The sequence below is a fragment of the Hippocampus guttulatus genome, chromosome 4, assembly GCF_054856545.1.
Source record: "Hippocampus guttulatus isolate MCC_2025c chromosome 4, RoL_Hgut_1.0, whole genome shotgun sequence".
NCBI classification, from domain to species: Eukaryota; Metazoa; Chordata; class Actinopteri; order Syngnathiformes; family Syngnathidae; genus Hippocampus; species Hippocampus guttulatus.
The window spans coordinates 25,835,225-25,858,434 of NC_141264.1; the positions used below are offsets into that span (position 1 = coordinate 25,835,225).

At 46.6% G+C, this 23,210-nt stretch overlaps 3 protein-coding genes across 4 annotated transcripts; all 3 read right to left on the reverse strand.

The window, feature by feature from the left end:
* Positions 1 to 2,545: 2,545 nt before the first annotated feature.
* On the reverse strand, positions 2,546 to 6,144 carry ppib (peptidylprolyl isomerase B (cyclophilin B)). The gene is made up of 5 exons (XM_086109778.1): positions 5,861 to 6,144; positions 4,427 to 4,540; positions 3,716 to 3,809; positions 3,447 to 3,631; positions 2,546 to 2,949 (listed from the first exon to the last, which is right to left on the reverse strand). Exons 1-5 carry the CDS (start codon positions 5,993 to 5,995, stop codon positions 2,827 to 2,829), a joined length of 651 nt encoding a protein of 216 aa, XP_085965904.1. The 5' UTR covers positions 5,996 to 6,144; the 3' UTR covers positions 2,546 to 2,826.
* Positions 6,145 to 6,975: 831 nt separating this feature from the next.
* Positions 6,976 to 12,568, reverse strand: pdia3 (protein disulfide isomerase family A, member 3). Of its 2 annotated transcripts, none has more exons than XM_086109775.1 (13): positions 12,303 to 12,568; positions 10,816 to 10,894; positions 10,600 to 10,717; positions 10,253 to 10,360; positions 9,865 to 9,994; positions 9,642 to 9,758; positions 9,385 to 9,510; positions 8,940 to 9,122; positions 8,736 to 8,844; positions 8,527 to 8,655; positions 8,360 to 8,439; positions 8,183 to 8,244; positions 6,976 to 7,556 (listed from the first exon to the last, which is right to left on the reverse strand). In XM_086109775.1, exons 1-13 carry the CDS (start codon positions 12,434 to 12,436, stop codon positions 7,447 to 7,449), a joined length of 1,485 nt encoding a protein of 494 aa, XP_085965901.1. In that variant the 5' UTR covers positions 12,437 to 12,568; the 3' UTR covers positions 6,976 to 7,446. The 2 variants fall into 2 exon arrangements, with proteins under 2 accessions (XP_085965901.1, XP_085965902.1); XM_086109776.1 differs by having other exon boundaries at positions 6,976 to 7,560; positions 8,187 to 8,244; positions 12,303 to 12,566.
* A 1,667-nt stretch (positions 12,569 to 14,235) lies between these two features.
* On the reverse strand, positions 14,236 to 22,705 carry LOC147206928 (creatine kinase U-type, mitochondrial-like). Its single transcript, XM_086109777.1, has 9 exons — positions 22,409 to 22,705; positions 18,888 to 19,086; positions 17,996 to 18,091; positions 17,263 to 17,484; positions 17,057 to 17,142; positions 15,823 to 15,946; positions 15,577 to 15,711; positions 15,377 to 15,502; positions 14,236 to 15,249 (listed from the first exon to the last, which is right to left on the reverse strand). The coding sequence occupies exons 1-9, from the start codon at positions 22,552 to 22,554 to the stop codon at positions 15,136 to 15,138; spliced, it is 1,248 nt and encodes a 415-aa protein (XP_085965903.1). The 5' UTR covers positions 22,555 to 22,705; the 3' UTR covers positions 14,236 to 15,135.
* Between the last annotated feature and the right edge of the window lie 505 nt (positions 22,706 to 23,210).

A 23,210-nucleotide genomic window follows, 5' to 3' on the forward strand; every position in this document is an offset into this window, starting at 1 on the left:
CGCCGCACGGGCCTTTGGAGTCGGACGCGCTTTCCCAAAGTCATTGGCGGAACAACGAGGCCCAGTTCCCACGCTGACCTTTCCCACGGCGCTTCGCCCCGAGTATTGTATATTTATATTCTCTTGTCAGGCCATTTCCCTTCCAACTGTTTGTCTTTGCTTATCTTTGTTGACGTGACCAAACATTTTTTTCTTTTTTGCAACTCCAGACACGTATTTGAACAAGTGCACGAGGCTGCTTTCAGGACAACAGCACATCAAATCCTTGCAGAGGTGGATGACGTGCTTTCGACTTCAAGATAAGCGCGGATGGGGTTTTTTTTTGGGGGGGCCAATGCGTGCACTGCGATTGGCCGGCGACCAGTCCAGGGTGTACTACCCGAAGACGACTGGGATCGGCTCCGGCGGCCATAATGAATGGATGTTTTCACTTGGGGATGTCAAAAATAAGAATATTTACACATAAAGTTGATTGTTACGAAACAACTGTATAAATATGAACACTTAGCTTACTTACTTACTGTTCAAGAATGACATGAAAATATTATGATGGCTTCCTTTTTGCTGAAAACACAGCCATTTTTTTTTTGTGTTCATGTTCCCTTCTCTCAACTTTGCTTTCTTTTTCATTTGCTTTTCGTGTGGATTTCCGCTTCCTCCTCCTTTGCTATTTTTATCCACACAATGAGCAGCACTTCTGCAATGATGCATACTCGTACATGTTCGACGCGCAATGCGGTATGCCTTGGATTCGAGCGATTGCTTTTTCTTCCTCACGCTCTGCAACGTGCCGCAGCTTCGGAAAGGCCCGTAAAAAGCATTTCCAACAAAGAACGCAAAAGTCTGAGGAAGTCAACGGCTCGCGCCACCGGATACGAAACGTCACTTGAAGTTCATTTGATCGTGTCTGTTTCAATACTTTTGTTCACTTGAAAAGTGGGCGGGGTCCAACAAAGATGGAAGCTTTTTTTTTTTTTTTTTTTTTTTAATTCAGCATTCGATCCCAAACTCCGAGGTCTTTAGTTTACAAAGAGAAACAAAGGAATCGACCTGGCCATTCCAAAACCTTTGGAGGGGACTGTCCAACTTTAGTCAACAACCTCTCATACATTGCGGTGGTGCAAAAACACACCCACACACAAAAAAAAACGTTTGCTTAGCTAAGCTTCAATGACCGGTTGATTCGGCATGCGTCGGCGTTGCTCGTTTGCGGCCATTCCCGGCAATGTCCGTTTAATCTACCCGACAATGCCTCACGCGCACAACTATGTCAGATATGCCCGGCCTGCGCTGCGCGAGCCGCTAGGTGAACAACAACACCGTTTGGCCGCACAATCCTCCCAATCGCCGCAGTCCAAACAAGAGAGGCTTGAAAGAGTCCCGGGGAATTCTTTCCCTATTTTCCCCGTCCTGATGACTCACTGGATGCCTGACTGGATCTGGCCAAAACACGGCTGCCGGGAAAGCGTGCGCACCAGAACGGTTCAAAAAGCCATCACAAGAGTTCAGGCCAATAGCAGCGTTTTGGTCCCGATTTACAAAACGGTTTGCAGGCGCAGATGTCGAAGCGGAACCGATGACCTCATTTGCACGGACACAACCCGAGACGGGTCACAGCTCATCATTAAGCTGCGGCAATGTTTGTCGTTTATCACCAAGGATAAAGAATACATGCTTATAAAGATTGTTATCCGTCTATACTAGAAACGGTTTTCGTTTTGGTGGGTCACATGAAATGAGGTGGCGCTGGGGGCCTTGAGGTCAATCGCGTTTGATGGATGCAATGATTTCAGGGTGCTCTGTCATGGAATACAAGACACACACACACACACACTTTTGGACAGTCGTGGCATTCGAAACAAGCGTCAGTTCAATCCAGCGCACTTCTACCTCACTGTCAACACTGGTTGGACCTCGTTTGCCCGTTTACATGAAGCACATGTTCGGCTCCTCTGCCCATCTAACGCATGGACTACTATACTAAAAATGAACGTTCCGAAAGCAGCGTGCGATGACCGGGCTGGAACACATCTGCCAAGACTGTGTTCAAACACGCCGGAAGAGAGCGTCGGGAAGAAGAGACAAAGACGGCAAGGTGTGGCAAACTCTTGAAAAATGAAAACCTCTCCCCCGCAAACACACACTTCCAATTTGGACAAACAAGCACTTGAGTTGCCCAACCTGAAAAGGTACCACAAAAATGTTTCCGTGAACTCGAAATGACAATTTCCACCGCTAATGTGGCGCGTTAATGCTGCCGAACGCTGTTGCTGGGCAGAATTAGACAGAAATCAAAGCCTCCTGTCAATTGAGCAGATGCAGCAAACTGCAAAGTGGCTAGCACGTTGCAATAATTACGCCTCAATACTGCCTCCTGGTGGCCTCATAACGAGGACGGCCGTACAAAAGCCCTTCATAGGACAGTGGCTCCCCCTACGTGTTCAAAGACGGAATTACACCTCTCGAAACCCCTAACTTGACCACCTCATTTAGAAGTAAAATGTAAATTGGATTAAAACGTCAAAACAAAAAAAATTCTCACGGATTTAACAAAACTTGGAAGCTTTATTTCAAGAAACTCCTTTTTTTTTTAAACAATTAAAAAAAAAAAAAAAGTTGACCATTGATGTAGTGCACCTTGGAATGCTTGATGGCGTGGACGTGCCGACAACGCTTGCGGACGACCAGCGGCAGCACCGCTTCGAGGGCCAAAAGAAGCATCTCCTCCTCCAGGATGGCCACCAGGTGGTTGGCATGATGAACCCCCCCCCCCCCCCCCACCCCCTCCAGGCCTTGTGCTGTGGTTCCCCTCCCCCGCTGTTGTTCTTATTCCTTGGCTATGGCGAAGGGCTCGGGCACTTCAATCACGCCGCACTCGGAGATGACCACATCTTTGAGAGGCCTGTCGCGACCGTCCGTCTTTGTTTCCTCGATCTTATGCACCACATCCTAAACAAAACCAGCAACAATAACGCATTGGAAAAACGGTTCACATAAAATCCGGTCAAGCACATGCAAAGATTTGCAAAATAAATAAATAAATAAAAGCATCTTAACAAAATTCGGTTTCTTTTTCCACGCAGACCTTGTAAGCTGCGGGGTCAAAATAAACATCCTCTCAACTGTTCATATTGTCGCAGTCAGGTCGAGAGAAAAATGAGATCCAATACTTTCCTAAACGAATAGCTCGTTTTTGTGAAAAATGTCACGCTTCTGTGCAGACGAAAGTGGTCAGTTACGGAGGTAGCAAAGCGCAGAATGATTTCTGCCTATTAGACTGCTTGGTCAGCTCATTGTTTTATTTATTGCCGCATCGATGGCTCGAGACCTTCGCGAACGAGTTTGGGAAGGCGATGCGACCACAAGCGTCTTTTATTGATTTCACCCGACCGTGACAATATCCGATTGTGAGCGACGGATGTTTTCAAAATGACGGAAATGCTCACCATTCCTTCCAATACTTTTCCGAAAACGACGTGCTTGCCGTCCAGCCAGCTGGTCATCACGGTGGTGATGAAGAACTGCGAGCCGTTGGTGTCTTTGCCGGCGTTGGCCATGCTGAGCCAGCCGGGGCCGTGGTGCTTCAGCTTGAAGTTCTCGTCGGCGAAGCGGTCGCCGTAAATGCTCTTGCCTTGGTGGAAGACAACGCGCACGGCTGACTGACACGCGCCATAACCGCCACTGTGGTGAGCGCTAGCGGGGGCCGGCGTCTTACCTCCGGTTCCGTCTCCCTTGGTGAAGTCTCCTCCCTGGATCATGAAGTTTTGGATGACGCGATGGAATTTGCTGCCCTTGTAGCCGAAGCCTTTCTGCGGGCGTCGACAAAACGCCGGTCACCGACCGCAAAAACGCAAAACCTTCATCGTGCCGCACGGACCCGAGCGGTGCCGAGTTTGTCGGAATGGCGCGGTCACATTCTCATTTCATCTCAATCGGTGGCTCCAAAGATTTCACACAAAGTACCGCTGAGGCGAGAGCACTGTGCTTGAATAGAAGGAAATAAACTATACTGAAACGATTCCATTAAATTAGATTAACTTCAATTAAAAGTGGACCTACCGGTACATTAAAAAAAAAAAATGATTTTTTTTTGTTGTAGAATGTATTCTACAACTGTACTGGATTAAAAAAAGAAGCATTGAGCATTTCGAACATTTAATTCAGTCATTCTTTCACGTTCAATTTTTTTTTTACTCTTCTGCAGTAAATAAGTGCAGATATTCATTTTGAGGCTCATCGGCGCTTGCTTAGAGGTAATCTAATGTCTGACAACAGATTATTTGGGCTCTGGCGCCGCTGCGCCTCCAGCATCGTCCCAGCCAGCGTATCCAAAGCTTGGTTGTCGGCCTCATTGACTCCTAATAATTGACCTCCGTCTAAAACAAACAAACCAGCCTGTGTCTAATGAAAAAGTGCCACTTTTTACCTCTCCTGTTGCCAAGGCCACAAAGTTGTTCACCGTCTTGGGGACAGTCTTCCCGAACAAGCCGATGACGACCCTTCCGACTTCATCCTCTCCGATTTTCATGTCAAAGTACACCTGCGGCCACAAAGACGTTAACTGTATTTAATTACGAGAAGCCTTCACACAAAGACTATTTTCGGGCGAGGACCACGTTCTCCAACAACATTCCGGGCTGCAGTTACAGTCTGCGATCCCACATGTGCAGGGAGCAAATAGATGCCCGTGAATGCTTTTGTACGCTCGCCATGTGCGACCGCACCATGTTTCAAGTGGCATATTCTTGGAGGTTTATAGGCACGATAATATTAATGCCCATTTTTGGGGGAGGTCTTCAAAGATGCAATGTTGAATTCTTTTTGTGTTTAGCTATCACACACTTCAACAGAATGTGTAGAAGAAATTGTGTCCTGTGACGAAATGGTGACGGTTCATAAAGGGAATAATGAAAACGATGCCGTCTGTCAGTGTTGCTCATGGCGCAAAAGCTCTTTTCTCAGTCTTGTTTTGTTCTTTTATAGTTCAAGGTGTCACAAAAGCAAAACTATCAATCGAATTGCAGCAACAGTTTCTTTCGCTTGACATGTTCCTTTTCTCAAAATGCTCGTTTGTCCACTTTTGGGTCAGAAACCCGTGTGTCTGGTCAAATCGACCCATCTTCTACTGTTGATGACTCGATCATAAAAATAATTGGACGTTTTTTGTTGGCAGGTTCTGTTCTTAAATTGCCACTGGATATTCTGTGGGGTGTCAAAGATCAGTCAAATGGCTCTTTAATGACTGGCAGTGAATAAGTCTAAAGTAAGACGACAAATATTAACGCATTTTTAAAATGTTTTAAAATCATACAAGGTCAGCTTCCATTTTAAATTCCTCTTAATGGGACACGAGATAGCCCGTGAGCCCACATCACCACAGCAAGCACGTCACGCCGAGCGTCTCCTCACAACATTACTAAAATGGTTCCATATTCTGATAGTGGGGGGAGGGAAGATCGGTTTTGCACATTTTTCCAGGTTTCCAGTTGGAAAAAATGACCGTCCAGAGTACTGTACAACAAAAGGTGTGGGACTGCTCTATCACTAGCACCGGCTAGCCCGATATCCTAAAGGTAAACTGCGTCAACAAAATAGATAACATACTAAGAAATTGTGTTACAAGTACAATCTTCATAACAAACCACGACGTTTAGCCAGCGGTGGTATTTTTTTTAATGTGACATTAGCATAGCAAACATCAGACGGTGTCCTACGCCGGAGCCAAGCTAGCTAGCGCGTTCCATATGAGTATATGACGTGGCTGAACGAGCGGTTAGCATTAGCTTTATTAGCATTAGCAATAGCTCCGATGTAGCATTCCACACTCCTCGGCGTTTTTGGTGCGACGGCTCGAACTCACCTTGGCGGTTACTTTGGGGCCCTTCTTCTTGTCGTCCGCCGACGAGCCGCTGGGGAAGGCGAGGAAAAACACGGAGCCCACGATGATCGTGGCGGCCAAGATTAACTTCATCCTTCTCTCGCAGCGTCTAACCATCAAAGACAAAATAGAGTGGCCAAGAAAGCGACACACAAGCAGGCCTGGTAGCTTTATACTCGGGGAGTGCAGACCGGGGAAGGCGTCAGATATCCGGGGTGGGGACTGCGTCGGCTTGACCACTCCATTTTTCAAAGCGCACCAAGCGACTCAAGGAAGGAGCGACGCGCTAAGATCCGATTGGTTAATTTTCCAGCCAATTAGATGCAGACGCGTAAACTGCGTTTTAAAACACTCTTTGGGCGGACGGCTCGACCTTACACCGCAGAGGTACCGGGTTCAATTCCAGCCCCGGGCGTGCATAGGTTTCCTCCCACGTTCCAAAAACACGAGGTGTGAGTGCGAGTGCGGATGGTTGTTCGTCTGTATGTGCCCTGCGATTGGCTGGCAACCCGGTTCAGGGTGTCCCCCGCCTACTGCCCGAAGACGGCTGGGATAGGCTTCAGCACGCTGCGCGACCCTGCTGAGGATAAAGCGGTTCAGAAAATGAATGGATAGATGGATAAAAAGTCCCTAAAAATCATTGCAGATTGGTGACGAGTAGTGACCCCCCCCCCCCAAAAAAAACAAACTTTGGAATACTCAACTCGTTCCCTCATGCGCGAGGTTTGGCACCCGTGGATCCACCTATACGCACATGACATTTTCGATTTTAAATCTTTTCATAATTTTGTACATATTTGGTTGATTTAACACATGCAGAACTTGATTCACCTTTAAAAATTGCATGCACATACCCAAGAACATTGAATTTTAATGCAGTTTGGCACATGTCCAGAATTTAGGGAAGCCCTGGTTAGTACATTAATCTACGAATATCAATGCATTGATTTCATCTCTACGCAAATGTCAATTGTAATGATTCATTTTGATTTTCTTTAGTAAGCTAACCAATGCTCAACTGTGTAAACCTCATTATGTTAACATATTCAAAACAAACCTCCCCATGGCAGTGTTGGTGCTTCAAATAACTAGTTCGGTTCCGGTTTTGTGGGCCTTTTTATTTCACAATCCTTCCTAATGTACAAAAACAGACAAGCAAAAAGGCATTCACTGTTGCCGCTACACCCCCCAACCCCACCCCACCCGTGACAACAACAAAAAAACAGAGGCAGGTGATGTGGAATGATGCATGGCCCAAGTGCATTGTCAGCCGTAGGTGCAGAGTAGACAACGTTTTTTTTCCTCCTTTTTAAACAAACAAAAAAAAAAACGTTTTAAAATTTTTTGAAAAAGGGGACCCTCTTCGCTTAAAAGAAACCGCTCTACATCTTCCACAGTATCGTCAGAGGACCCAATCAACTTAGCTTCAGAGCATTTTGTAGTTCACCAAGACAGTGGAATATAATTTACTTCTCTCTTGATTCCTCCTGAACACTTGGAAAGAAAAAATGGCATTAAGTTGCAGCGGGGACATCAAGTTCCCAATCTGGAGACTATTTTTTTTTTTTTTATAGCTCATCATCGTGCTGCTTCTTCTTCTTCTTGGGCTCCTCTTGCATCACCAAAGGGTTGGACGCCTCCCTCTTCAGGTAGGAGACAAAGTCGCTCACCTCGCGGCCTCCCTGCAGCGCCGCAAGATGACAACATTAGGCATCAAACAAAGAATAAAAAAAATGACGTCTTAGTAAGCGCATCGGTGATAATTCAGGTGGTAGCGAGAACCGCTACGTGCAAATCTGCACATTTGATTTGGAGCTTCCTTGGTCATTCGCTCAAACTGCTGCAGTGCCACATGTGAACGCGGAATCATTATGTAACAAGGGCTCAGGATTGCGTAAGTGCTTGCTGCACGCTGTTGACCGCAAGTGCTTTACAGCAGTCAGCAAATGCAGACAGAGGGGTCACGTTATTCCAAAAGCAGTCGGCTAGGACTAATTTGACGTAGGAATGCCGACCGACGCCACATGAGGGCGCCACTGACTTTTCCTATTGGACAACGCTAAGGCCTGAATAAATCGAGCTCCTTTCCTCAGTCCAAAATGGTCGCTTGGGATCAAGCAAAACATTTCTCCAGCCAAGTTCCCCAAAATACACAAATGGCTAAAATGTGCCAAATCATGAATGTGCAGGACTTCACCGAAAAAAAACCAAACAAAAGTGAAAATGTACACATGACGACTTAAATGTTCAAGACGTCTAAAAATGATTGTGTGTGTTAATTAAAGTAGAGTTGTTTGCCAATACTTGCCTCATATTTCTTTGGTTGCATCTTACTGCCGGCTGGTGAAAAGTAGATTGTCGGGAATCTAAAGGAAGAAAGTTTTGAGCATTATTACAACGAGGGGCTCTTCGCTTGAGGGCTGCATTCGCTACGTCATGCAACGAGCCAATTTGTGTTGCGGAATACGACTCTCGACTCACCCGGCTACTTCATAAGGCGACGGCACGTCGTTGGCCGTGGCGTCCATCTTGGCAATGACCACGTTGGGATCGCTGGCGAGCTAAAACGAGAAACCGGGAGGGCAATTCAGAATCCTCCGCGAAATCGAATGAATCCAATTTGGGAGTCGAGTTCCGCGGCGCGGCACCTTCTCTCCGAGCTCCGTGTATTTGGGCTCCAGGCTCTTGCAGTGACCGCACCACGGAGCGTAGAACTCGATGAGCACGTCTTTGCCGTCGTCGTTGACGATGGCGTCAAAGTTCTCCGCCACCAAAATCTGAAAATGCACACCGGGCCACGATTTGGTGAGCGGCAATTTTAAAAGACGCGTTCGCGCTCGTTTTAGCGACGGGTCACCTTGACGGGTCCGTCGTTGTTCTCCGGGATGGGCTCCGACTTGAGGTAACGCTTCAGTTTGCCATCAAAGTAGTCCTGCAGGAAGCGCTCGAGAGCTTTTCCGTCACGACTGGTCGGGGGAACAAAAAGACGTCGGCGGGAAATAAGCACAACGCGGGCCGAGAAAGCCGGAACCCGGGCGACATTTTGCCGCGTGCGACTTACGTAAACTCCTCAGTCATGACGTATTTGTCTCCGGCGGCAGTGCGGAGGGCCACCAGGGGGAGCTCTCCTTGGGCACCGTCCAAGCCAAACTCGGCCAAGTCGTGGCCAAACGACTGCCTGCCCGCTACGGCGAAGCCGAGCTCCTTGCCCTGGTCCAAGAAGCTCTTAGCCACCTTCATCACCCTGCCGACACACGAGAGAGCGCGAACTCAAGTCTCGCAAGCTTCTGCGGTGTCGTCGAGGCAGCTCTGATATCAAAGTCGAGTGGGGACGAGAACCGAAAAAAAGCCAATTTTTTCCACACCAGTCCCGGGGATTCAAATTCCTAAAAGTCATTTGCGGCACTACGCCGTGATCGTATACTTAAATGCGCTCCAGTTGCAATGAATGGAAACGGCCCACGGTGTGATAATTGTCGGGTAAAATATATATTTTTTTCCCGTACCTATTCCTCCAGTAGTTGGAGCCTTTAGGATTTTTGTCATAATCCACGTCGTAGTAGGCCACCAGCAGGTCTTTCCCCCTCAGCTGGTCTTTGTTGTCATCGGTCATGTGGGGGCAGATTCCAAAGCTGAGCAGAGGAGAGACCAGGTGAGAGCCAATCAGTTTACAGGCATCGATAATGCGCGACGGCGCCCGACGTGGATGCTCAAGAAAAAAAAAAAGAAAAAATGGTTTCCATGTTATTCCGCACAAACGTACACACTGTCCTTGATGAACGTCTTGAGCTTGTTTTTGGTGAATTTCTCCTCGCTGAATTTGACCGAGGCATCTTCGAACTTGCTGCCGAGTCTGGGCGGGCGGAACAGAATGACGCCCCTGGAGATTCCAAAGAAATGAACGCAAACAAAAATGGACCGTTAAGAATTGACCTGTTTGCTTGCGATGAACCTGCAAAGTGGACCGAAGGCAGCGTGGCACTCACTCTCCGTCCACGCCTTGGCTCTGGAGGAGCGCCTCCAGGCTGGTGTGGGCGAAGCGGTAATTCTCCCTCAGGTCGCTGGCGGCATTCTGGAATTCGGTGTACGCGGGGCTCTGCTTGTCGGCAAAGAAGCCTGGACGGAAAACGTCAACGACGAGATGACTTCCAACTTTCATTTTCTCGTCCGGTTTGACAGCAGCTTCAGATTTTGAGCCCGATTAACGCATTTGCTTTTGACAAGAGGAGCTTGCGCCTTACGCTGGACTACTTGCACACGCTGCTCCTCTTATTTTCTCTTCCCCGCCATCCAACTTAAACCGCACACGTGTTTGAATTCCTTTTTTGCGGTTTCCTCCCCCCTCCTCTCATCAAATTGCTCGCGTCGACTCACCGACTACGCTGGCGTCTTTATCTGCGATGAACTTCTCGAATTCCGCCTCGGCGGTGATCTCCACGGAGGCGGGGCCGGCTTGCTTCTTCAGGAAAGTCACAATCCCATCTGCGGGAGACACAAAAATAAATAAATCCCGCAAAGTTGTCCGATTGTGGTTAACAGTAGCCGTTCGTCCCAATAAAGGGGGCCGTCGATCAACTACTGCTTCTCTTCCTTCTTTTCACCTATCCTCAAAGTCACAACTGTACTGCACTTTAAAAAAAAAAAAAAATCTCAGCTCTTCAACGCCACGATATTGACTCACAGAAGTCCGACTGTTAAATCAAAGTACATTATAACGGTACCTGCAGATCGGGGGCCATCGTAGGGTCCGGAGACTTCTCCGCCCCTGAAGATCTTCAGGGTGGGGTAGCCGTTGACTCCGTATTTGCTGCAAGTCTTGCTGTGAGCTGTGCAGTCAACCTGGAAGAGGGGGGTGGGGGGGAAATGCAGTGTTCAACGGATGAGGGCAAGGAGAGTTCAAATATGAGTTGAAAGCTGGTAATTGTCCCGTGGAGTACCTTCGCCAAGGGGACGATGCCTTTCAGACGCGTGGCCGCTGCCTCGTACTCGGGGGCGAGGCGCTTACAATGACCACACCTTAAGGGGACGGAGGAGGCATTAGAAATACAGGCAAAATGTGTGATCTGCTCTCCGCTTGGTAAATAAGACGGAGGAAAGTGTTTGCTCGGCTGGTAATGTTTATAAATCTTAACAGGACGCTACAATGCACACGAGAGAAATAAAGTCACACGCGGTTGTGCACTGCGCAAAGCCAGATCACTAACATATAGAAGTGCGGATCAAGATTTCGAGGTGCTCGGTTGAGGTGGGGTCATGCCTTGCTCAAGGGCACAGTGACGGTTCTCAGTAACCAGACTAGACTCCAACAAATAGTTGCCATTTTGATATTTGTCTGACCGAAACCATAACATATCCTTTATTGATGACCCTCTCATTCAAAGTGCTTACAGATGAGCAACGGCTGCTCGTTATTTTTATTCCTTTTTGCGTACCAACGTTCAATAGCTCGCTTTGATAATGTCTTGCACGGTCATATTTGACCATTTGTGTATGAATGTAATGTCTAACATTCCTTAAAAAAACTTCGCACACTGCATTGTTTTACAACGGAAAGATTCCGAGTCAAATGTCCATGTAAATTTCGTCTTGAAATTAGTAGAGCCAACGAGTTGGTAGCTGCATGTATTATTTAGCAATACTTTTTATTGTGTAAAGTCAAACGCATTTTTTTAAAGTGTTGCGAGTTGGGTTTTTTTCTTCTTTGCCGACGTTTTTTCTGTAAAGGCACATTTTGTTTCACTTTGCACAGCGTCGAAGTCGTTTCGCTATATGGACATACGTCATAGTTTGTATTAACCAATCAGATGCAGCCACCCAAACTTCGTCGTCCAATCGGAGCGTTACACTGCGAGAAGGCACGCCTCCAACTTCCTTGTGCATGCTACTAAACGGTGCTTTTCAAGTGCGAAAATGACGTGAAAATTCCCTATGACGGTCGTTTCGCGTGTCAAAACAGGCAGCTGCTTGGATGTTTTTGTAGTTGATCATAAACGAAATGTTTCTATGGGATTCATGGTTTCGACGCAGTTATACTTTCACATATTGTTAGCTAGCATGCTAACATTTCATCACGAGCCTATATCTTAAGACAACAATAACGTATTTCTCAGTAACATAACTGTGAAAAATTATTTCAACTAATAAGGTGCGTTTACACCTACACAATATTGGGAACCATGCACGCTAGACGCTGAGCCAGTTAAGACATTTACGCGAAAAACAAGCTAGCGTAGTCGTTACGCTTACAAAATTATTTCAACTAATAAGGTGCGTTTACACCTACACAATATTGGGAACCATGCACGCTAGACGCTGAGCCAGTTAAGACATTTACGCGAAAAACAAGCTAGCGTAGTCCTTACGCTAACAAGCAGCTTTACTCTTTCACTGGGGGAAAATCATCCAAGTCGTTTCAATATCTCACCATGGCGCATAAAATTCAACGAGGATGAGCTCGGGGTTCTCAATGCTGCTGTCAAAGTCGTCGTCGGTGAATTCGAGCACATCGCTGGCTCTGGAGAGCCCGGCGAGCGCGGCCAGGAAGATTAGTGTCAGCATCGCACTCGGTGTCGTTTCAAGAAGTCCTCGAAACAGACTTGCGATGGGGGGGGAGAAAGACGTCGAGGTTCTTGAGCTTGTTGTTCGCTGCGGGCCGCTGATCGAAAGGAGAAAAGACGGAGGAGGCGGGGAAGATACTGGAAGCGCCTCTGCGCCGCTCCTTAATCACACTGTGGCAGCCCGCTATTGGTCGCGTGGATGTCTCGCTCACCGCGTGCGAACCAATCAGAGTGCAGCATGCCGGCGCTTCGTCGAGAGGCGGCCAATCGGAGCACGACTACTTCGTTAGCCAGTCATCATGACGAGGGTTCACTGATTTAGTGGAAGACCTTTAACCAAAGATAAAAGCGCGGTTTCAAACGTGCCGGTTTGTCGGCCGTGTTAGGAGGGACGAACTTCCCAACAAAGTCAATGCATCTACGATGAATTTAGTGGTGACTTGCTCAATTCTCAACCGATTTGTATGAGGTTTTTATGAGGCAGAATATTTGAAAAAACTGATTGCTAATTGAGAAATGTTATTACCGATTGTCTTGTCGCAATTTCATGACGCATTTTGCTGAACCACCGGAGGCCGTTATCCACCTCCCTAGTTTGAAGGCACGCAGTTTAAATTGATGAAATAGTCGACATTTCTACCTGCATTCGGATTTTTAACCCTTTATTTGAAAAACAAGGGGCTTTATATGCCCGACGATGGAGCATTGCGCCACTTGACGAACCCTAAAATAGTCAATTGGAAGAATTTTGTCCCCCTTCCAAAAGTAATGTCTCATAATCCATGCTGTTGAGTAAAATATATTTGCAAAATGAGGTAAAAGCGATTCCTATATGAAGCTGTTTCGAAATGACAAGAGTACTTACTTGAAAGTGCAAAACAACCCAGCAAGGGGGGCGCTCTCTGGATGAGTTGGATGGATCAGAAAACCGGCTTTTTCTTTTTTTTTTGGACGGGGAAACGTGCTGTCCGATTTCAGCCTTCTTTCATGTGATCTTTTTTTTGTTTGTTTGTTTGTTTTGGGTAGCCCTTAGGAAAAGTCATCATATTTCAGAGTGAAATAATGACAATTGGTTGTTTTCAAATTGCTTCCAAATGTCAAAACGGGACAAAGTTTACAACAACCGTACGGTATTTAAATCCATACAATGTGACTTTCACTCTCTTCTGTGCTACGGATGTGATTTCCTTCTTTGTCACCACACAGTCCCTTGTTTCTGTCCTGCCCCCATGAGAGCCCCCCCCCCCAGAAGCGGTTGCCATGGCAACCAGCTGCCTCCCGCTATCATAATGTGGAACGAGGAGGAGGGGAAAGATGTTGATGTCATGCTCGTCGTTAAGCTCCTCCAACGCTTCACATCGCTTCAGAAAAAAAAAAAAAAAAAAAAAAAGCAAGACAAAACAAAACACTGGGCACTTTGTTGTCCGCGTCCAGACAAAAAACATGTTGTGCGTCACACAAGTGGAAACAATAGCCAAGAAAAATGACGCAGAGTTTGATGGTTTCAATATTCCTGTAAAGAAGAGAGTATTTTGTTTCTCTGAGCTCAGGAGCTACTGGATGTAAAACATGAAGAGGACGTGACAAACATTTGAGCTGACCCTTTTTTGAAATCCCAAATTAAAACCTTACCCAAACCCTAAAATCTATTTCGAAGCAGAGTGACATGGCAAAAAGGCATTACAAATGACCGGCCTTGTAAAAGAGGCTCCAGATTGCCGATTGCTTCTTGAACCTTCCCTTGGCGTTTCCTTCAGTCCTTCGCTCCTCAAAGTGAAGGAAGACAAAAGGCAGCAGACGTCTTTTCTGCTAAATGGACGATTTGTTTAATAAAAGACACGCGTGTGACATTCAGCGATGAGCGGCTCAAGATCTCGCTTCAAAGGCTCACAGTACAGTGACCGGCTTTTGACATTCAAATCCACTTGAGTGATGAGTAGCATGAGCACCATGTCATGAGTTGAGGTCAGCGCGGGGTGGCATGCTGTGGGCGACGGTGGCAGAACCAAAACAAATCCGCGCCGGATTCAGTGATCCGAGAGTGTTTGCAGCTGCCATCTTTCACTTTTCGCAAGCTGCCGGTGGACTTTTTGGCTTCCACTTATTACATTAAAATGAATACCACTGAAGCCCAGCGCGGTGTTTTCTGTGGCTCCAGAGTGTCGGGAGTAGGGTTGCAAAATTCCAAGTTGGAAAATTTCCCTGGGAATAAACCAAGAATTTACACATTTCTACTGGCCGTTTATATTTGTCAGCTGGAATCCAACCCGTTCGATATTTGTAAAATTCAGGTTTGTAATGTTGTGATGAACCCATCCCTGTAGATGTTGGCATTGCGTGACTTGGAATAAAAGATCCGCACAGGTTTTGAGAAGAAGATAAAGACTCGGAGGAGGACCGTTTTTCTTGTCACGTCGATTATAAGAGAGACAAAAGGCAACACGTCTTCTAATGACAAAGAATACAAACACTTACATTAGCGCATATTTCCAATCCTCCAATTTAACTTCCCCGCGGGAATTTTCCACCCCTTTGAAACCCTACTCAGGAGTATTAAATATGATGCTTATATCATAACAGAGGCGGTTGGGGTTATATCGGCTATGAAGGAGAATGAAATGAAACACTGACATTGTTATTTCTTGTCTGGGGTCCCAGGAGGTCAGACGTGAGTCGGGAGGGGCGGGCGCAAGCGGGCTTCTACTTGAACTGCTTGATGGGCGAGGGCACCTTGATGTCCTGGCCTTTCTCCAGTCTCTTCTCGCACTCCACCAGGTAGTTGACGCCGTCCACCACCGTCTGCACCAACTGGACCTGTCAAGTGGGAACACGGGCGTCTGTGAGCCACGCGGCAAAGTTCCAAACATCGTCTGTGGACGAGCGCTGGAGAAACCTAAAGATGGCGCCCGTTCATCACCACCCAAAAAGTTGAGCGCTCTACCTCGGACTGTCCCAGACGGTCCAGGTTGGAGATGTCAAAGGTTCCCCCCACGGCGGCGGTGTCCACGCCGCCCGTGCCTCTCTTCTGCAGACGCAGATTGTCCAGGATCTTACTGAAGCGAGGGTCCTGGAGGGGGTCCCGGCAATAAAAAAAATGAGACAAGCCCCCACGGCAAGCGTCCTCTCAAGCGCAGCGCTTACCTTGCTCAGCAGGGGCAGTTTGACGTGGACCCCCGCCCGCAGTCCAGTGCCCAGGTTGGAGGGGCAGGTGAGGATGTAACCCAAGCTCTCGTTCCACATGAACTCCCAGCCTCGCTCCTGGATCAGATGCTCCACCTGCGCGGAGAAAGCTTTTTGAGGTGAGCCCGTGCGAAGACAGACACACTCATTGTAATCGCTCTCCCACGCATGCACACACATTGCAGGCAAAGCCAGACTGAGTCGAACCTCCTTGAGGCCTCTGCAGAACCTGTCAAAGACTCGCTTCATGTTGCCCCCCTTCTCCATGGAGATAACCCTGGTGTGATCCTCCTCATTGACCCAAATCAGGAAAGTCTTGTCGTTGTTGTGCCTGCACAGGAGAAAAATACTTCCGGGTCACGCCTGGCACGAGGCGGGTGAGCCGTCGTGCTGTCCATGTTTTTCTTCTTGTATATTGTGAGTCAGCAGTAAAAAGAAAAACAAAATAAATACAAAGGCATACTGCTTGACTGCTGTCCTTTATGTACATGGCCATCATAGACATGACCTGCTGGTTTGGAAAAGGAAAGAGAAAGGTGAATGAGTGCAGATGAATTACAGTGAAACTCCTCTACAATGAAATCATGTTTGCAGCAAGAAATCTTTCACAACAGGGGGCTTTTCACTGTAGCAAATTTTATCTCGGATGTAAACACACACACAAAACGTATGTGTGTACTCTTTATTTGTATTCCAATACTTAGTGCATAAATATGAGCATACACTTATTTGACACTTCATATAACAGGCGTAGAAAGACAAAATCGGGAAAGAAATTGCGAAATTTACGATCAGCGTTCACTTTCACTTCATCAATTTCTTGCATAATCTCTTTTGGATTGGATTGGATTGCCTTTATTGTCATTAGATGTTCGTGCAACAAGATTTCACTTAACAGGCACGCTTTGCACAAGAAACATGAAAACACTTTTACTTTGCTTCCTCCATCTTTCATTTCTATTCCTTTTGTCCTGTCTTCAAGCGTGAATGCTTTTCTTTTCTTAACTCCTTTGTCTGCAAAGGTCCGTTTCGTAGCCATTTTAGCAATGTAACGTTCGTGCTGCATCTGAAACAATAACAAATACTTGCTGGACTACTGCACATGTGGTTGCCGTTTCCGAACGAAGCAGCAGAGGTCACTGTGGCATGCTGAGGTCGGATTAGACTTTTGAGTAAGGTTTGTTTCCGGTGTGGTGAATCTCGTTGGGAGGCAAGAGCAGAGAAAAAGATTTCGCATAACGGAACAGGGGGATTTTTCGCTGTAGGGGGAGCAGAAAAGTGGGAATGGCTTTCATGCACGAAAATTTTTTCCACAGTAGGGGGCATTTTCGCCCATGTAGGTTTCATTGTAGAGGACTTTCACTGTAGTAAGGGGAAAGAGATACGGCAGGCCAAGGTAGCCACGGGCTAGCCGCGAGGTAGACACCTGGTTTTAACTCACCAAATACCACGGGCGTCAGGCCAGTCGCGTGCCATTCCCGCACACGTCAGCAGCGGGGACACCGGCTTGTCAAACAGGAAGTGGTCCTGACGGAAACAAAGGCCCCAAGCATCCACACTTTGACTCGGTCATCCAATGAATTGATTTCGGCGCGCATCCAAAGACCGCCTCCAAGAAGCAATGATGCGATTGCGGTCGTTGCTCACATCGATGAGTTGCTGCTGCTCCTGATCCGTCATCTGGCTCAGGCTGTAGTACCTCCCGGCCAGATCGCCCTTGAGGCCGGCGAGGGCGTCCACCACCACGCGCTCCACCTCCCTGCGCTCGGCTCGCGTGCAGGCGGGCGGCAGGCTCAGCCCCCGGATACTGCGGCCCGTCCTCACCCGGGACGACAGCACGTAGCGCTCGTCAAAGTGGCCCGACTGGAGCTGAAAGTCGGGTGAAAATAGAAACGCGCTTGCAAAAATCTTCCGACAGACGACAAACTATGAACCCAAAACACTTTCATGTCATTTTAAACTCGCCCCCCCAAAAATAAACGCTTTTCACAGACAATTTCATTTCGTGCGGCAAAGACTCTCCGTAACCCCCGCTAACAACCCAGGCTAAACCTATCCGCACCTCAAAATGCAAAGCTGGGTCTCTCGGTCGAGACGGACCACCTGAACCTACTTGCACCGTTTGACGCCATTTACTTCTTTCCTATTGGACAGAGCTTGGGTGTCGTGCACGTGTGCTGCGTACTGCTTTGTAGTGCATGAAGTGCTGTCACAATGAGTGAAAATGCTTTCATTATCTTCAGGAGGGTCTTTTGTTTTTTCTCACACTCTGGGCTTCACTCGCACAAACAAAATTGACGGTCGTTGCAACGACAGGCCTTAAAAGCGGGCATAGAAATAAGAATGTGATGTTGAGCTCATGTTGGAGGGTGAGCGGCACCTTGCTGGCGTCCAGGTCGGTGGGGTGCTTCATGGTTTGGGGATCGTAGCCATTGTGCCTCTCTTTTATGACGGGGTCCAGCAAGTCGGCAAACACCTGCAAACAACAGACAATTTTTTGTTTTGTTGAGTTTTATTTTGTTTTTGCCTGCCGTGAACATTTCTGTGGGCTTTAACACTGGATGCCAAATGCTCAGCCCGGCTGTCACCAGTGAATTTTTTTTTTTTTTTTGAAGAGATGATTCTAGCGATTATTTTGCTTTTTTTTTTTTGTTCATTTTACTTTGCTGTCAAATGTACGGCAAACGTTCTGTTCCCGATGATTGTTTTAATAACTGATTATTGTTGTTTCTTTATTTGATTATTTTTTTACGTTTGTTTCAAAATGCATATTTAGTTCTTTTGTTTGTAAATGTGCTTTTCATTTTGTGAAGCGCATTGAGTTAACTTGTGTGTAAAAAAAAAAAGCTCTCTTGACCAAACCAAATCAACAACAAATCGAGCAATATCGCACGAGGGTGTGAGCCGTTTGACTCACCAAGTTTTTTGAGAATGAGAGCTACTTGACGAAGGGCGACCACTTCGTCAAACCACATGAATAATTGCACTACGACTGCAAATCACAAATATTTTTTTTATACCTGAATAGATTATTTCTTTCCCATACACTGATTTTGACAAATTATTGGTTTGTTCCCTTCACAGGTCAGAAGAAAGGGATCATTGTTTGCATTTTGCCGTGTCTCACCGCAACAGGAATTCAGCGCGGCGACCTAAAAAAAAATCGATTGAGGTACAGTATCAAAGGTATTTCCACTCGTTTCTTTTCGCCCACAGCTTATGAGCTCATGTTGGGCAAAGAGCGGGCAAGCGTTCGGCAACGTCGGGCAGACCTGGTAGGACTCCTCGTCTCCGGCCACCATGCCGACCGTCTTGATGAATGGGTGCCCGGGGTTGTCCACGCCCGTCTGGATGGCCTGGTCCAGCGTGTAGCCGCTGGGCGTGGCCTTATCGCACAGCTTGGCGTAGATGGCGGGCGTCAGGTGGCTGGCCATGCAGTTGTTGTGTTTGCGCAGGTCGGGATACTCCGCGCTGCGCAAACAAAAGACAGGAGCCGCGGATTTATCTTTGGCGGCGGGGCCCGAGCCTCGGTTTGTCACTGGGTTCAGGATTGACTTGAATAAAATAAACACCTCACCTCCCGTAGTCGGCTCCGGTCATTTTGAGGAAATACGGGACATTATCATCTATTTTCAGTGAGCACACTTCTGTGACTGAAGGCCTTTTGGGTTAAATCGAAACGGAGGGACAATCTGCGCATTACCAACTTAAATGCCGAACCTCCAGCAGTTTTTTTTTCAACTTAGGAAAATGGGACCTCCAATGGCATTTCCTTGTATTTCTTCAAATCGGGCCCCCAGCATCCCATTTCATCACGTGGTGCAACATTCACTTGAAGAAATAAATGCCTCATCCCAAATGAAATACTGCGACTATGGCTGGCAACCAGTTCAGGGTGTCCCCCGCCCACTCCCCGAAGACAGTTGGGATAGGCTCCGGCACCCCCCGCAACCCTAGCGAGGATTAAGCGGTTCGGAAAATGGATGGATGGATGGATATTTGTATTCATATTTTCTCAAATAGCGGGTTTTGCGCCTCAAGCTATGACTCGATCCAAGATTCACATTAACCAGCCTTCAGGAAACATTGGACGTTTGCGTCAAATTTCAATTACCGGTACCCTAAGTAGTTCCTTAACTCATTCAGTACCAGCCAATTTTGGACCAAGTCTGAAAAGACGTTTAAAAACGTCTTTGGGAGTGAATGAGTTAAATAGAGGCCTCCGGGAATAACAGGATACAAAATGCAATTAACCAAATCATATTGGACACATTTGTTCAACGAGAGGCCTTTGCACCTCAATTAATAACCAAGTGCAAGATCCACATTAGCAAATAAACACCTCACCTTCAGTAAATGCCCCCCCCCCCCCCCACGTGCCCCCAGTGTCAATTATCATACCTAGATCACCTAGCTTCAATTACTGTATTCCCTCAAATTGTTCACACAAGCCCGCACACCCAATTAATCAGCAGGTGCAAGATTCGGAATTCCAATAAAAGCCTCACCACCAGTAAAGTGCCCTTTCCTTTCCCTCCACAAAAAGTAGGTCAGTATCACCTACTTTCAGTTGCTTTCCTCAAATATACGAGCCTGTGCCTCAATTGATCACGTGGCATGGCGTCCAATTGAACGGATAAATGCCTCGCTTCAAATGAATGGCAGCTTTTGTCTGTTTCCCGGAAAAACACAATTTTACGTTACCTGCTCTCACTGATCGTATTTCCTCCGAGAGAGGCCGGCGTTCCGCAACCAGCGCTTGGTCAACTTTTTATCTCCTTCAGTAAAGAAAATAAGACCTCCTTCTTGATACAGCGACGGCGGTTTCAACATTGATTCATGCATTATGACAATTATTGATGCGGGTATTTTCTCGGGCAGCGCGAGGATCGTCTGGAGAAATGTGAAAGCGGCTTTGAATGAGCGGCTTACGGCTCTCCGCCACCGCGAGGCGGTAGGCAGAGCTGATACAGCCGTTCACCTCACATCAAGCTTGTCCTCGACAGCATGTGTCAAACTCAAGGCCCGGGGACCGGATGCGGCCCGCCGCGTTATTTTATGGGGCCCACTAAAAAAGCAAATCAAGTGCATCGACGCCATGTTTCTTGCTAATTGGATTTATTACTTGCATTCGAGAAGAGAAAGTCAACTCGATCCGTTCAAAGTGTATTTTAAGACATATTTTACAGTCTTACTGGGCTTCCGGTCAAGTACGTGCGATATTTGCCTGAGGGCGATTGATTTCCTAACGTCTTTGGTCTCCAGGTAGCACGCGTCCTTGGCCCACGTGGTGGCATATGAACGATCCGAAACACACATGTAAAGTGTGATCGCTCCCCTTTCGGTTTGTGCATCACGACCACACCATGGAAGGCTCGAATGCGAGTTGTACTCATGCAGCCGCGTTTTATATCTGAGCTGAGAGATAATGCTTGCCTAATCTCTTCCTACGTGCAGCATTGTAACACATGGAGACGTGCCTCGGGGCGCGCGCACATTTATCAATACGGTGCCAGCCAAAGGTCAGGCCACGGTGATAACGCAGGGGAAGTGATTTCATTTATATTGAGGGAGCTAGACCGCAATAAATAGAAAGATACAGTTCAGTTGTCATGAACGTCTTAGCTGAAACTTTGCATTTCATCGCTAAGAACCGTTTGTTTTGAAACATTGAGTGAGGTACAATTTTTATTTTGACCAGTTGTGATCAGTTCAATGACACGAGAATGAAATGACTCGGATGAATGACACAGTAAACATTCCCAAGCAGATCATTATTTTTGTGCAATTTCTTTTTTTAAACATTTTACTAGATTTATGCAAAGTGTCAATGTCTTAAAAATGTTTTTTTTTGAACACTTAAGCCAATTTACAGCCTACTGCAGGAATGGCAAACTCATTTTTGTCAGGCTCCACATCGTCGCTATGGTTTTCCTTTGAGGGCTATTAGGACTGCGAACCCATATAACTGTATTTTATGACTCATATTATCACATATGCAGTATACAACAAATTAATGGATAACTATTTTTGCACTCAGAAGCCAGTAAAAAGAAATCTAATCTTTTTTTTTTTTGTTATTTTAAAAGGGAAAGTAGTGAAGCAAAATGCTTGCCATATCTCAGTGTCATGAAAAGTGAAGAAAATTTGCAATCTTGGTATTTTAGCAAGTGACACTTAAAATGAGGCAGCAGGCCGAATCTGGCCCCTAAGCCTTGAGTTTGAGTTCAAGAACTATGATTGGAGAGAGATTGATGTACAGAAGCTTAATGAAAGCTAATAAGCAAAAACATGAGCAAGAGTGGCAACATCATGAAACGGGGCAAAAATGAGGATTAAAATGTCCAATTCATTTCTTCATCAGTAAAAGAAAAAAAAAGCAACAACAAACGAATTCAACACATAAAACAAGCAGCAGAAATGTCTTTTACTCTCAGTAGGCTTTCATGTCTGTATGCTAATGTTAGCCCGCGACTAATTAGGATGGCTAAAAATAGCCTTTTCCAGTCATTTGAAGTCAATTAAGGATTTAGAGTTTGTTAAATGAAAATGTACATTTCATACACATTTTTTGTATTTAGTATTTAAAAACCCTATTTAAAATGGAAATGCTAATTACAGTTGAAATAGGACACGTCACACCCTGCCTTTTAGCGCCCTTTTCACGTATTCACACATGAGCTGACTTCGAATTGGGAGGAAAAGAATTTTTTAAAAACGCAAACAAACACTTACTAAGTTGTTTTTCTTTTTTGTATTTAATAAAGCGAAAGAGGCCCGTCAATGCAGCTACCTGGCGGGGTAGAGCCTGCGCCCGGGTGCTCCTGCTTTGACGTGCTGCCGGTGCAGTAGAAATCCGGCCGTCAGAGAGCCGCCGACCACCGACAGGATCCCCACGTTGCGTTTGGAGGACAGAACCCTCGAGAAGCTGCTGGCCATCTTTCGAATTGACGGAATCGATCAACTTCGAGTTGAGTCGTCAACACACCGACGGACTAGGAGGAGAAGGGACGAAAAGGGCAGGTGGATGTGAGCGCGCGATGGTGCTGATGGAGCCTGTGAAGGAACGGCGAAAAGTAGGAGAGGAGAAAAAAAAATCACTACGTCAAGCTAGTGGAGGCGCGAGAGCGTGACCGGATGTGGGCTTTCAAAACAAGATGCACCTTCTCAAGGGACAGCTCTACAGCCTTTCCTTTCATCGCGTGGGCTACAAAATGGCTACGACGTGTATACTTGGATTTCTGCGTCAATCAATCGGCAATTGATCAATAGCAATCGATTCGTGTCGCTTGTAGAGGCTTACGGTGACGAATGGTCAAACGGTTTTATTGTGAAGAGTCTTGCTACCGGAAACTTTTTTCTGATCATCGCGAACTTGATAACAGAAGTACGTGGTGCGAATTGTGAAGGGCATCGGCTGCACATGCTGCAGTAAAGCGTGACGCTTCAAATTCAACGCATCGGCTGGATATTCATTTGCGTTAGCGCCCTCTATTAATAATAGTAATCCTTTTAAATATGCTTACCAGATTTGCAGTGTTGCAACGTCCTTACATGAATGACTTACATAATGATTCATGGACAACTGGGTCCAA